We start from the raw sequence: 14,052 nt of genomic DNA, 5'->3' as shown, positions 1-14,052 counted from the left end.
TTTCTTCTGCAGTAAGATTGATTTAATGCTTTCTAATGTAAATATGAAAGCATAAGAAATGACAGGTGTTTTGCATATGTTTTCTGTTTAATAAAATCTGACTCAGTAATGCTAAACAAATGGTGTAGGCTAGCACACATCGGAAGCACACCATAGTTGAAACACACATTTCCACACTTAAGTGTGTCAGGGAAGCCACCTGGTTGACAAATTCCGTTCTATCTGTGGTGACATTGCCAAGTAACACAGGACTTGGGGTTCCTAATCATCTGAATGTACATGGATTCAGCATTTTTGGATCATTGTTCTCTGTTTTCCCTCCAAGGTCGAAGAACCCTACTGCTATTATCTTCTTTTATATTCTGCTCCATCTACACTTACCCAGAAGAGAACTTCTCAACTGTCAAGAGAATCAAAATCAAATTCCCATTTGCTCACTTATAAGTGCTTAATATGTGTGAGCTGCACAGATTAGACCAAAAAGTGAACTATAACCTTTGTCCAGTTGCAAATGGCAGATACAAAATAACACCCTTTAGACATTAGTCAGTGGGGAGAGACTTTTCATGCACTGGGGAGCAGAATCTGACATGGTTCTCACCAATTTGTTTCTCTAACTCTCTCCTACCCTTCCTTCCTATTTTAGAATTATTCTAATTAGCCTGGGAAAGGCTTGCTTTTGTTTCAACTAACAACACTTTTCTGAGACAGTGTACGGTTCCAATTAGATCCTTTTAACAGAGAGAGGATAAGCCAAACTGTAATTCAAATATTGGTTGTGCTATTTAGTCCGAGTATCTACAGAAAAATAAGCATGGATGATTTTGTTCCAAGTTCTAGGGCTCAACTCCTCTCTGTGTCCTTCGACAAGCCGTTTAACCTTTCTACATCACAGTTTCCATTAGTGAAATGGTGATTACAATCCTCCCCAGCCATGTGTAGTGGCTAAATATGCAAAGCACCTTATGTTCCAGAAGGATTATGAGCTCATCCGTGGTCTGGGGGTAGACGTGCTGTGACGTGCGTATGATCTATAAGACTGAGCATTCTGTCTCAGAGGTGACTGCGTCTGGCTGGTGCCAAGGATACAGCCACGTGTAGCTCCCTGTTCTACATCAGGCTACAGAGGCCTTAGGGTATTGGGGTATTTCTTGGCAGAGAGCATATTAATCTCATGTGAGAAAGAGCACCTAATATTGGAACTCATTGAAATTCGGACTAAATTTTGCATCCAAATGTGATTTTTTTTTGAAAGAGAGGGAAATCTCTGAAAAGCAAAGTTGATTTTACAAATGCAATCTTTTTCATGCTGAATAATATAAGTAATAAAATAATAAAAAATATTATTTTGCCCATTCATTAAGAAAAAACATTTATAACATCCTTTTGAGTTCTCTAGAGTACATTTGAAGGGTGGGACAGTCCTGTCTATTTAAATGAAACTGCAAATAGCTTCATAAATATTTGATAACAAACTTAGGGCAGCATCATCCATATTTTTGGTGGGGCTGAATGCCTTCTGTGGCAAAAACTCATCTGAGTAAAGTTAGCCTGGGGTTTTCTGAAGTATTTATCACCAAATGGTACAGAACTCTCCTTATTTCTTCCTTCCTGGTCATCATTTTGTGATGGTTCTGCCTTTAAGCCAAGTCAGGGCCGAGGCCAGGTACTTTATTGGGACTTCTGATTAAAGAAAGACCCATGGACTATTTGTATTTGTTCCAAACTATAACTGGGATTAAGGACCAAAGTAGTGAGGTATTTTTGTGCATGTGTGTATAAGGTGGTTGGTTATTACCTTGCCTAAGTACAAGGTCATGACCATCACTTTGATTGATATACTTTTGTATGTTACTTTTGTTAAACCACAGACACAAAACTGGAGTTACCAGTCTTCCCTTCTTCAAGTCTCTCAGCTCAGGGTGTGCTGGCACTTTAACATTTGAAAATAACGACAAGGAGACTAATCGTAGGGCTTCTATGATTGCATTTAACCTGCCAGTCCTCCCTGCTATCCAACTAAGAAATAGCTTAGAAGCTTGAAAAAGCATTGTTCAGGAGGAATGGGGGAGAGAGATACCTAAATGTTTTGGAAAAGTAAACAAAACAATAACCTCATAAGGTAATAAAAAAGACTATAACTTTTTATAAAGCATCCTAAGAAAACAGTTATTCTAGACTTAGAGGAAAGGAAAGACAAGAATGTTTTCCTCTGGCTGGCTGCACAAATCCACAAAAATCAAGGAGCTTGTAGATCTTTAAATTACCTACGGAAACCCAGAGTACATGTACTTAACATAGCCTTTCTATGCTAGATTTGATCTATAAATGTTTTAAGTTCTTTTTAGGAGAAGGTCATGATCATCTATCTGTGTAGTCAGAGTCAAATGTGAATGACTCTACATGTGGAATGATACATTTTGAGGGAGGATTAGTTCAGAACAGGTGGAATGTGTCTGTATTAGACTGAGCGGGGGGGATGGGAGTGTGGGCCGTGGTCACTCAGAAGAGCCCTGGGGAAGTAAGTATGATGCTCATTCTAACTGGGGTGAGATCTGGTTTGAGGGGTATTTAGAAGTCATGGGGAGTCACAATGGCACGTGGACCCCAGCTCCTCTCCTGGAGGTGCCCTGGGTGGCAAGGTTTTCCATAGAGTTCTGGTCTCATTGTCTTCCCCCCACTCTCTTTTTCTGTGTCGGGTGCCTTTTTTTTGAAAAACTAACACAAGATCATTCATGCAATGTGTCATTTTACTAACCGACTAATGTACTAACACCCTAACGACTCATCTTTGTTTTTAGTTTTTTTAATTAACAATCGTTCTGTTCACAATTTTTAATTTCCTTTCTTCCCCCCTTCTCCGCAAAGCACTCAGGCATCGGACACGCTATGGTAAACAAACTACATTGTCTGGTAGATATCATTCTTATTGTCTCTTTTTTTGGGTTTGCCGTGTGTTGCCCCCTTTTTCCTCCCCAACCCCCCCTTTTCTCTTCTTTAGACTCCTTTCTTCTTCTTTTTAAATTTTGGTTGAATTAAATGCAAACCTTTCTTTAAAAAAAAAATGGAAAAGAATGCACTTTTCCTGGAAATGACATTTGGTCAAGTTTGGTGGTGATGATTTCCTTTACTCAAGATTTTCAACTTTTTTTCTCCTCTCAAAAATTTTTTTAAAGAAAATTTTTCCATTTAGCTAAGTTAGTTTTGTTTTGTTTTCTTATTTTGCAACTTCCAAGGTATAGCCTAGGGACAATAGAGATTTATAGTGAGTACTTTCTTCTCTCCGTGTGCTCCTTTCCCTCTCACGCTTCCTCTTTTCTTTTTTTCTCCTTCCCTTCCCTTAATCCTCTTCCTACTTCCCTCTGATGTGGCCATGGCTGCCACTGGTGATCCGGGGAGGAACATACTTGACTTCCTGTCCCTTCTTTACCTTACTTCCCCTCTGGGGCCAAAAGGAGCTCCACCAGTTTTGTTCTCCATACAAACTCTGCATGGCATGTTCCTGTCTTGTGGAATTCCCCCATCAACATCAGAATTTGTTCCTCCATGTCCCTTCTTGTTACTAACAACCTACCAACTACTACCAACCCAGTTCCACTGTCTTCGTTTTTATTTCCCCCCCACACTCTTCTTCATTTTCCTCTCATCCTTCATATATTGGGGTTGGGTTTGGACTTTTTCTTTTCTTTTCTTTTTTGAATAAGGGAGGTGGCAGGCAGGGGAAAGATGATCCTTCAGTTTTGAGTGTTTCTTTTTTTCTTTCAAATTTTTCCACTCCCATCTTATTCTTCAGTTTGATGCATGTAAGTGTGAAGTGGATTTTGATTCTTTCTTTAATTTCTCCTCACCCTTCCTACTTCCCTACATTTTTATTTCTTCTGCCTTCTTCCTTGGCTCTGAACACTATTCACATGGGTGTGTCAGTGTGTGGTGTGTGCACGCTTTGAGGTGCCATTTTTTCTCTCTGCCCTCTGATCCTTTCATGGGTATTGGGTGTGAGGGTGCTATTTATTCCCCGTGGGTGTTATCATTACTATTGTTTTGGTTATTATGCCTCATCATTCTTTTCTTTTTGTTAGAATTGCCTTTTTGGTTTGGGCCATTTCTTCTCTCAGTGGTGGTAATGGGAGCCAAGGGAGGGCAGGGTTGGTGCCCTGGGGGAGTCCACAGCATGTATCATCCATGACACATCAGAAGTGAGACCCCCTTCTCTTTCCCTCCCCGAATGCATGTTTGTCAGTGTGGTTGTATGAGCCAAAAACGAAACAAATAAAAAGGAAAAGAAAAAAGAAAAGAAAAGAAAAAAAATCAACAACCAAAGACCAACCCCTAACAAACATCATCATCAAATGTCTCCTTTGCTGTTTTTCACTACCACCCTAAAAAAATCATAAAAGAAATAAACAGTCATTTTAGCAATGAACTGAGACAAGTGATACCGTCTGAGGATGGTTCCATTTTCTAGCCTGACTGAATAAAGAGTGCTATGAGTAGAACAAGGTGCCCAGCTTGGCAGTTCCAACTAGCTCCCCCATCAGCCTGCAGGGGGATGCTGGTGAATGGGGACCAATGGAGGCAGACCAGAAAATGGAACTTGGCTGCACATACCCAAATCAAACCCCATTAGAAAGTATACCTCACCAAAATCTTAATGAAAGTGATGCCACAAGTAGGGGCATTTGATAGGGATTTGATAGGACTGTAAAGTCATTGTTGGGATTTTTTCTTTTTTTTATCCCTATGTCCCTTCACCAGGTGACAATCTCTGTGGATGGCATTCTTACCACAACGGGCTACACTCAAGAGGACTACACAATGCTGGGCTCAGACGACTTCTTCTACGTGGGAGGAAGCCCAAGCACAGCTGATTTGCCTGGTTCCCCTGTCAGCAACAATTTCATGGGCTGCCTTAAAGAGGTAAAGTTCACACAACTCCATCGAATGCACTGTGTGACTACTTTGTTTAAGAACAAATGAGATTCCTAGACCAATAACTGCATCTGTCTTCTAATGTATTCTATGAGATGATAGGCTATAGCAGAAAAGACTTTGATCTTGTCTTCAGCTGGTTGTATGATCTTGGGTTTGCCACTTACAGACTCTGTAGCTCTGTTTCCCCATCTAACTGTGCTTTATAAGTCAAATGCAATTACACAGATGAAAGGCCACTGAAGTTCCAAGGAACTAGATGCATGTAAAGCTTGATTTTGTGCTTTTGACTTAGAAAGTCAAAATCTAGCTAAAACTGGCTAAATTTGTGGTTGCCTGCCTTGTTTAAAATGTAACGTGTGTCTTATTTTTACCTTTGCCAAACCTAATGTTCCCAGGAGTCTAATTATTTGAGATGGAGGAAAATTCTTATAACATTAAGCCCCTGAAGACTGGTTTATCCTTTTTTTTTCTCCTCCCTGAAAACTAGTAGGTGTAGCTGGAAAGAAACAGTGGGACTTTGCCATTACTCATTTATTACCCATGTAGCTGTTATGTTAAGATCTCTCTGTCTGAGAGCAAAGGAACTTCAGCCAAGTGTAAGTTTAATCTCTAAGGTCAATTGTTGAGGCAAAAAGAATCAGACATGATTTGGTAAAGTCCATTTGGAATACTGTGTCATCAGAGCAGTACACTGCATATTATGTCTAATCTAAACTAAGTTTGATTGCCTAAGATATCTGTACCATTTCCCTGGGGGAATTCCTTGAGACTCCAACAGTATTCCTTCTTGTAGACAAAAATCCTTTGTGACATCTTATGAGCTTCCTCTGAGGGCTTATGTTTTATTCTTATCATGGTTATTTGAAATTTGTTGAGCATCAATTATATATAAGGTATCTTGCCCATGTATTCATTCACACCACTGGACTGGGAGCCATGCACATGTCCAGATGGGAATTGCATGTGATATGCTGAGCACACAGCAAGTGCAGGACAAGTATTTGTTGGATGAGCCTATTTATTAAATAATTATTGGGTACCTTTTTATGTGCTGTAACTAAACATGTTGATTCTTCACAAACAATAGTCTCAAAGCCTTTGTCATCTAGGAAGGGTGATGAGGATCACCTCATTCACCAAAGATGAATGAATAATTACATCATAGGGCATCATGTTTTCAGTGCTACAAATGAAATGCTCTGAGTAGAGAAAACATAAATTTTAGGAGGGAGTCAGTTTTAGAGAAGAAGTCACATTTGTGCCAGGAGTTTTTGCAACAAACCATGAGTGAATTGAGAGGAAGGGATGGAAAGAAGAGGGAAAAATCTAATTATAGCTTTGTATTGTTCTCAGCCTGAGGGACAAATTAAAAGGACCCCAAGAGTGCTTTCCTCTCTCTCTCTGTGGGACATTACCTAGGCTCCAGCTGGCTTTCAGGGATTCCATTTCTGATGGAATTATGGTAGACACAGGGCTCGTCTTCCCTGCGGTTTACTCTTATTTGGATGGAATAAAGGCATAAAGTGCTTGATGTCTAATGAGCCCTGAAAGATTCTTAAACACTGTTAAATCACACTGCATTGGAATTGCACTGTCATCAGAAAAAGATTGCAGCACTCTTGTTACTGAGGAGGTGGCTCAGGAACGCATGAGGCCTGGTTGCTGTGGAGTGTTTATCCCTTTGTAGTGTAACAGCCCTCCGCCTGGAGTTTCTCCTGGATGGGATTTAAGTTGGCCTTTTGAACTGATTTTTCCCAACATGATACTCTATTGAATCATGTTTCGATTATGTATTTGAGACAAGGGAGTAATTTCCCAACTAAAAATCTTCTATTTATCAGGAAGGATGCTCCTGACTGTTTTGAAACCAGTCTTATAAGAAAACAAAGGTGTCTCTGATGACTTCATACACACACACACACACAAACACACACACTTATACATCACAGGTAGAGAACAGAAAGCTTCAAAAGTCTGTCAAAAGTGTCACATAATAGCTTAAAAGTTAAAGGCAGTTCTGAAACACAGTCTCTATAATAGAAATAATTGTATTTAGTGGTAAAAAGTAAACACATATTTTATCTAGAAGTACAAATATGCATTTTTGTACAACATTGTAACTATTATTATTATTGTTTTGTAGAACATTATCACTTCCCACCTCCACCTCTGCTTTACACATACAGAATTACAGTCTTTCTAAGGGACTCGGAGCCTTCACGTTTGTCTGAGTACTTTGAACAGATAACTTTGAGTCTAATGTATTCCTGGTATGTCATTTCTTTCAATTCAATCATTACAATTCACTTTCTGTGAGTATCTTGGGAAAATCTTCTCTTGTTCTTGGTATTGGTGTGACAGATTAGTGACCAGCGAGAGCTAGGTTAGGATTTAGGTGCTTGATGAATACCACTTACCCACTTTATTTAATTGTAGATCAGTAGCCAGTTACTTTACAATTTCTTCTTATCTTCCCTGCTTTTAGCCTTTTGTCTAATCCTTTCTCTCCATTATAGCTCTAAGTTGGCCTCTATGGACCTGGATCCTTTTATGTGTTATTTTCTTCAACTTCAGGATGTGGCAAAGAGATGACAGGATTTCTGTTCCAGGTCATCAATATTTCTTTGAGTGTGGCATGAACAGTTTTTATCTTTGGAACTATAGCCCTTTAATACCACTTACAAGCTAAGTTCTAGCTCGGCTATTGTACCCAGTGACTGTGAGTTTTGTCTGTATGCAGCCTTCAAACTTGATGCCACTGTAAAAGCCACAACAAAGAATGTCCAAATTGTCAGCAAGCTATCGTGGTTCTCTGCACCGTTCATCATTAAGACCAGACTGGTGTCCACTCAAGTGTCACAAAGTCAGGACCACGCTCCTCTTCACATTTTCACGTTTCAATTTATCTATCTTATTTTTCTTCTTACTGTGTTCCCAGCTCTTGGAATTGTTTGTGGCACTTAGTGGCTCTCAGGAAATATTTGCTGAGTGAAATCACACATTTGTAAATTCATAAATATCTGTCTTAGTAAATACTCTTACTAATGCTCTTACTAAAATTGACCACTTGACTTTCCTGGGATGACTACAAGACATCTTGACATAGCAATAGTTGAATCTTTCAAGAAGCACGTCCCCCCCATCCCAGCTTTCTGATCATAAAAAATGTTACATAAAAAGCCCCAGCCAGGCCAAGAAGAATGGATTAAAACCTTTTTTAGGAAGAACAGGATAAAAACGTCTTTGAGGAAGGCATCATGTTATAATTAAAAGAAACACTTGGGTTTAAAATCAGAAAATCTGGTCAGAAATACCAGCTCTTTCACTGACCGTATGGCTTAGACTAAGCCCCTGATTTTTATCTAAGTCTCTGTTTCCTACCCCAGAACATGAGATAATAAGATTTCTGTTGTGATCTTCTTAGGAACAAATGGAATGAGGTACATAAAAGTGAACCATACAGCATTACAAAACACAATATTAAGTGTTATTAAGCATTATGTAATGCATCTTTTAATATAGTTTATTAATGCAATCTTTGTATGTCTTATATTAGCAAATTACTAAAAAAGTATATTTATTTATTTATTTTTTGAAACAGAGTCTCACTATGTCGCCCTAGGTAGAGAGCCATAACATCACAGCTCACAGAAACCTCCAACTCTTCCGCTTAAGTGATTCTCTTGCCTCAGGCTCCCAAGTAGCTGGGACTACAGGTGCCTACCACAATACTCAGCTACTTTTCTTGTTGTTGTTGCATTTGTCATTGTTGTTTAGCAGGCCAGGGCTGGGTTCGATCCCACCAGACCCAGTGTATGAGGCCAGTGCCCTAACCACTTAGCTATGGACACTGAGCCTAAAAAAGTATTTTTAATATATATTATTTTTTTCCAGAAAAATGTTATTCTGAGTTTTACGTTACCTCATATTTGCTCACATAGGGATAACCCATCTTACCTCCCCTCAGTCATTACCCTGTCTGTTGACTTTGGCCATTTATTTGGCACTGTCTGTCTCCCTTTATTAAAATGTAGGCTCTGTGAGGACAAAGGTCTTTAGTGTTCATGGGTGTTTTCCCAGCACCTAGAACAGTCCCTGACATGAAAAATGTACTCAGTAAGTATGTCTGGAATAAATAGGTAAATGATATGACCTCATGGAGCTCTAAAATCTGGTGGCATTTACATCTCAGTCACTTCAGACTTCTGTAGAAAAAGTGCCATAAAACATGTTGGTGACAAAAAAGCAGAAATTTATTTCCTTGGGTTTGGAGGTTGAAGTCCAAGATCACGGAGTCAGCACAGACAGGCTCTCCTGAGGGCCCTCTTCTTGGTTGTAGACTGCTGTTTTCTCATCGTATCCTCACATGGCAGAAAGAGGTGTGAGCTCTCTGTAGTCACTTTATAAAGGCACTGACCCCGGGGCGGGTGCCTGTGGCTCAGTGAGTAGGGCGCTGGCCCCCTATGCCGAGGGTGGTGGGTTCAAACCCAGCCCCAGCCAAACTGCAACAAAAAAATAGCCAGGTGTTGTGACGGGCGCCTGTAGTCCCGGCTGCTTGGGAGACTGAGGCAGGAGAATCACATAAGCCCAAGAGTTAGAGGTTGCTGTGAGCTGTGTGACGTCATGGCACTCTACCCAAGGGCGGTACAGTGAGACTGTCTCTACAAAAAAATAAATAAATAAATAGATAAAAATGGGACTGACCCCACTTGTGACCTGATTCCTCCTAGAGGCCTCACTTCCTAACATCATCACATTGGGGGGTTAGGATTTCAACATATGAATTTTGGATACACAAACCTTCAGTCCACAACAAACAGACAATATCCATGGAAAACCTACAACATGCCAAGGACTGTGCCACGACATAAATCTGGTCCACTATGGTTCCTGCTTTAGGGCACCTCACACGTGAGGGTGGGGGAGGCAGACATACACATGTAATTTCACTATAAGGCAGTTTACACCCAGGATGAGGCATCTCCAGCTGCAATGGGGCTGCTGAGGAGAACTTAACATATCCCAGGTCTCACAGTAGGATCTGTGAAGAGATAATGCCCAAGGTGAGGTACATAGAGTTCCAAAGATAAAAACTGTTCATGCCACACGCAAAGACAAACAAGGCAGGAAAGAACAGGGCAGGGGTGCTCTACGACAAGGGACAGCAGGACCAAAGTCAGGGAGGAAGGCCAGCCTGGGATCTGAAGAGAAAGTTAAGAACAATTTGTTGCTTGCAGAACTCAAAGCTTAAGAGTAGGAGTTTTGGAGACGCAGCTGCAAAGTCAGGTAAGAGTCGTCTCATGGAGTACTTATTTCATGTTCTCTAGGTCATGAGAAGCCATCCAGAGATCTTAAGCAGTGGAACAACATGGCCAGCCCACTGGCATCTTCTCTACCAGGCCTTAATTTCTTGAGGACTAAAGTTAGTCCAACTCCTACTCTCCCCTTGATACATATTTTTGTCCTGGAAGTTGAAGAGCAGGGATGGAAAGGGTGTTCCATCAGCTTCAGCATGGGTCCAGAGAGTGCCTCTCCAGTTCTTAAAATTTCTACAGAAAAGCACTTCTTTCTGACTCCAGTTTCAGCTTTCCCTGACCCTGCCAGTGAGGGCATGTGCTTCTCCTTCCCTCCGTCCTTGGCATTGTCAAGCTATTACTGCTGGATGACGTTCAAAGACAATGTAGTGGAGCAAAGCCGTGGAGCAGAGACGGGTTGCACGGGCAGCATCCCTGTCAGATGCTCGGGCCATCAGAACAGCCTCCTATATGGTGGGCCTTCTGTGTTGATCTAGTTCTTCCTACATCATCCCTCTTCCTCCACCATCTGTCACTCCTCCATTCCCCCTTGTACAGATGCTCTCATGCATTGCTAAGACCTCTGGCACAGACTGGCCCATCTCATCTCTCTTTTTTCCCAGCATCTCTAACGGGGAGGAAAGAGAAGCAGGAGAATTGGGAGCATGGAACACATATTTAAAGGAAAAAGGATTGGGTAGAACATCATGGTGCACGTTACATTCCACATCCCTTTGTGATTATTAGCCATTTAAAACCGAATGAGGTTTTACAGCCAGAGATAGTCTCTGAACAGATGATTAATGGCTTAATCTGTAATAACTCTACATTTTATAGAACCCTGATAGGCGTCCACATCTGGTGAGCCAAGCTATTTAAGGCTGTGTTAATTCTGTTAATTGCTATACGTTTATTTGAATTGCTGGCACCTGCGGGCTTTGGGATAATGTGTTTGTTGTTGCTTTTTAAAAAAAAAAAAAATACTTGTTTTATTTTACACTGCCTCCCTGTCTTTTGCTGCTGTCACTTAATTTCTTCTTATGCTGTCGCGTGATTTCTCTTCTTGCTTCTTCCCTCATTGTCCTTCCCACCTCCAATCTCTTTTTCCCTAATTGTTTTCTAAGCTCTCGTTTTGGTATCTTCCTGAGGTGGTAATAATGCCTCTGTCCATAAGCCGACTTAGCTTAGGATGTTCGGCTTACAAATTCCTTTTTCTATCATTAAAAGTATTGGGCAGGTCCAGGGTTGGCCAAGCCCAAGCTAGCTTTTAGAATAAGGATGGCAGATGAGAAGAGGGTGGGCTTTAGAAGGGATGAGGCTTGCCTAGATTTATTCTTTACCACCTGCAGGACTTTGAGACTCTCAACTGCTCTGGGCCTTGGGGTTTTCATCTGTAAAGAAAGATACTCATACTTATTTCAAGCATTTTTATGTAGAGAGCAAATGGGATAACAAAAATGGAGGTGTTTTATAAAATATAAAATGCCAGGTGCCTTGTTGTGCAATAGGTAGCGTTCAGTCTCTTAAAACACTACACAAATGTTAATGTAGTTATTATTTATATTATTAATTGAAACAAAATCAGTTAGTTCTAGCCAAGGAACCACTTATTGCTCTTTGATTTTTCTATGGTTAAAAAAGTACAGAAGTTAGGAAAGTCCAATGTAGTTTAATAAAAAGATCTACTTCCTGGGAATCTAACTACCAGGTTCCATTTCTAATTTTAATTAGAAAATTATACAACTGCCAGGCATGGTGGCTGACACCTGTAATCCTAACACTCTGGGAGGTCAGGGTGGGTGAATTGCTTGAGCTCAGGAGTTTGACATCAGCCTGTGCAAGAGAAAGACACCATCTCTACTAAACATAGAAAAAGTAGCTGAATGTCATGATGGGCACCTGTAGTCCCAGCTACTTGGGAGGCTGAGACAGGAGGATCACTAGAGCCCAAGAGTTTGAGGTTGCTGTGAGCTATAACACCACGTCACTCTTCCAAGGGTGACAAAGTGAGACTCTGCCTCAAAAATAAATAAATAAATAAATTAATTAATTAAATTAAAATTATACAATCTCTCTGGATATCCGTGACTTGACCTGTAACATGAGGATAGTAATCACTCCTAATCTAAAATAACAAGTGACTATTCCTTAGATTTGGGGTAGGAAGGTTAAGTTTTATTCCACTCCTGGGAGGAATCTGTACAGAAAAATCATGCTATGGATTTGGAGGTAAGTATGTCTTGACAGAATGGGAGAACCAATACAAACAAGGTCACCAAAAGGGACAAGAATTGAACAAGGTAGAAAGAAGTGGAAATATAAATCAGAGGAAATAGAGGAATATGCCCGAAGATAAAAGAAAAATTAGGAACTATGTCTCAGGAGCTATCTACTGGGTTGCTATGGGCTGAATTGTGTCCCCTGCAAATTTACATGTAGTTGCTTTAACCTTTAATATGAACTGTATTTGGAGATAGGGCCTTAAAAGAGGCATTTGCAATATAATGCGGTTCTATGGGTGTGTCCTAATCCAGTATGACCCATGCCCTTGAAAGAAGAGGAGAGAGTGGGATGCAGATACACACAGAGGAAAGATCAAGTGAAGACAGAGAGAGGAGACAGCCATCTCCATGCCAAGGACAGAGGCTTCAGAAGAAGCCAACCCTGCTGACATCTTCCTCTTGAGCCACTAGCTTACTGGAGTATGAGGAAAGTAGGAGACTTTCTGTGGTTTAAGCCACCCAGTCTGTGGTCTTTAGTTCTGGCAGCTTTAGCAAACTAATAAATACATGAGTTGACCATACACAATTGCCATCATCTTGGGGTTAAAAAAAAAGGGTAAAATATTAGCGATGTCATGTGATTGAATTTAAGAATGAAATTTTTGTGGAGAGGATAAATTGGATCTTCAAGGAACTGCAAGAGGCAGGAGAGGAAGAGAGAGAGAGGGAGAGAAAGAGATAGATAGATATTGGCACTCTGTAGCACAGAGTAGAAAGGAACACAACCCCAGCTCCTGATTGAATTTAAGAATGAAATTTTTGTAGAGAGGATAAAATTGGATCTTCTGGACAAGAGATTACTTTCTGGATTACAAGGAACAGCAACAGGCAGGAGAGGGGGAGAGAGAGAGAGATTGATTGGCACTCTGTAGCACACAGTAGGAGGAAACACAACCCCAGCTCCTGGGGATCTGTGATGCATTTGAGGATTATTTCCCTGAGGGCCAAATGTGAGCACTTAGCCAGGGGTGGCTATTGGCACCAAATGGCACCTGGAGCTTTGAAGTCTCACAGATACTCAGGATTGTAGTGCCATAACAAACAGAAGAGCTGCTTCAGTTAATGTGAAAATTAAATAATTAAAGAAGGGCTTTATGCTTAGAGTTGATGGGTTGTTGCTGGAGAAGTAGATATGGTAAAAAAAATTTTGTGTGTCAACCCAATATCCACTCTCCCTTCTTTTGATAAATGTTTCTTGATTTTATTTCCCTTCAGGGTTAATCTAATGATTCAGTAGCACTTTCCACTCTCAGCTCCATCAGTGAGCAGAAGACCTCCAAGTCAATCAGGGCCTTTCATTCCCCTGGCATGGTTATTTTGTTCATAGGTGGGCTCCTAATACCATGTGGATCAGTGACACACAGGCTCAGTGCATTTGTCTTTTGTGGAGGGGAACAACTCTTCTTTTCTTTAGGCTAGAACTTGGGATGGTATTGAACTGAGCCCTAGAGACTAAAAATGAAGCCAGTGTGAAGAACAGCAGAGCCAAAAGATGGGGGAGAATCTAGGTCCTGATGACATTTTCATTAAACATTCTTTAAATT

General features: G+C 40.6%; 1 protein-coding gene across 15 annotated transcripts in view; it reads left to right on the top strand.

Moving 5' to 3' along the window:
• The window catches only part of NRXN3 (neurexin 3), a 1,789,915-nt gene that overhangs the window by 491,020 nt on the left and 1,284,843 nt on the right, over window positions 1-14,052 (top strand). For all 15 annotated transcript variants that reach the window (XM_053602374.1, XM_053602388.1, XM_053602378.1 and 12 more), the window contains exon 6: window positions 4,756-4,917. In XM_053602374.1, the coding sequence (XP_053458349.1) occupies window positions 4,756-4,917 (162 nt within the window). The remainder of the gene's footprint in view (window positions 1-4,755; window positions 4,918-14,052) is intronic.

This window comes from Nycticebus coucang, chromosome 9 (genome assembly GCF_027406575.1).
Source record: "Nycticebus coucang isolate mNycCou1 chromosome 9, mNycCou1.pri, whole genome shotgun sequence".
Taxonomy (NCBI): domain Eukaryota; kingdom Metazoa; phylum Chordata; class Mammalia; order Primates; family Lorisidae; genus Nycticebus; species Nycticebus coucang.
This window is presented reverse-complemented; position numbering and strand designations above follow the sequence as displayed.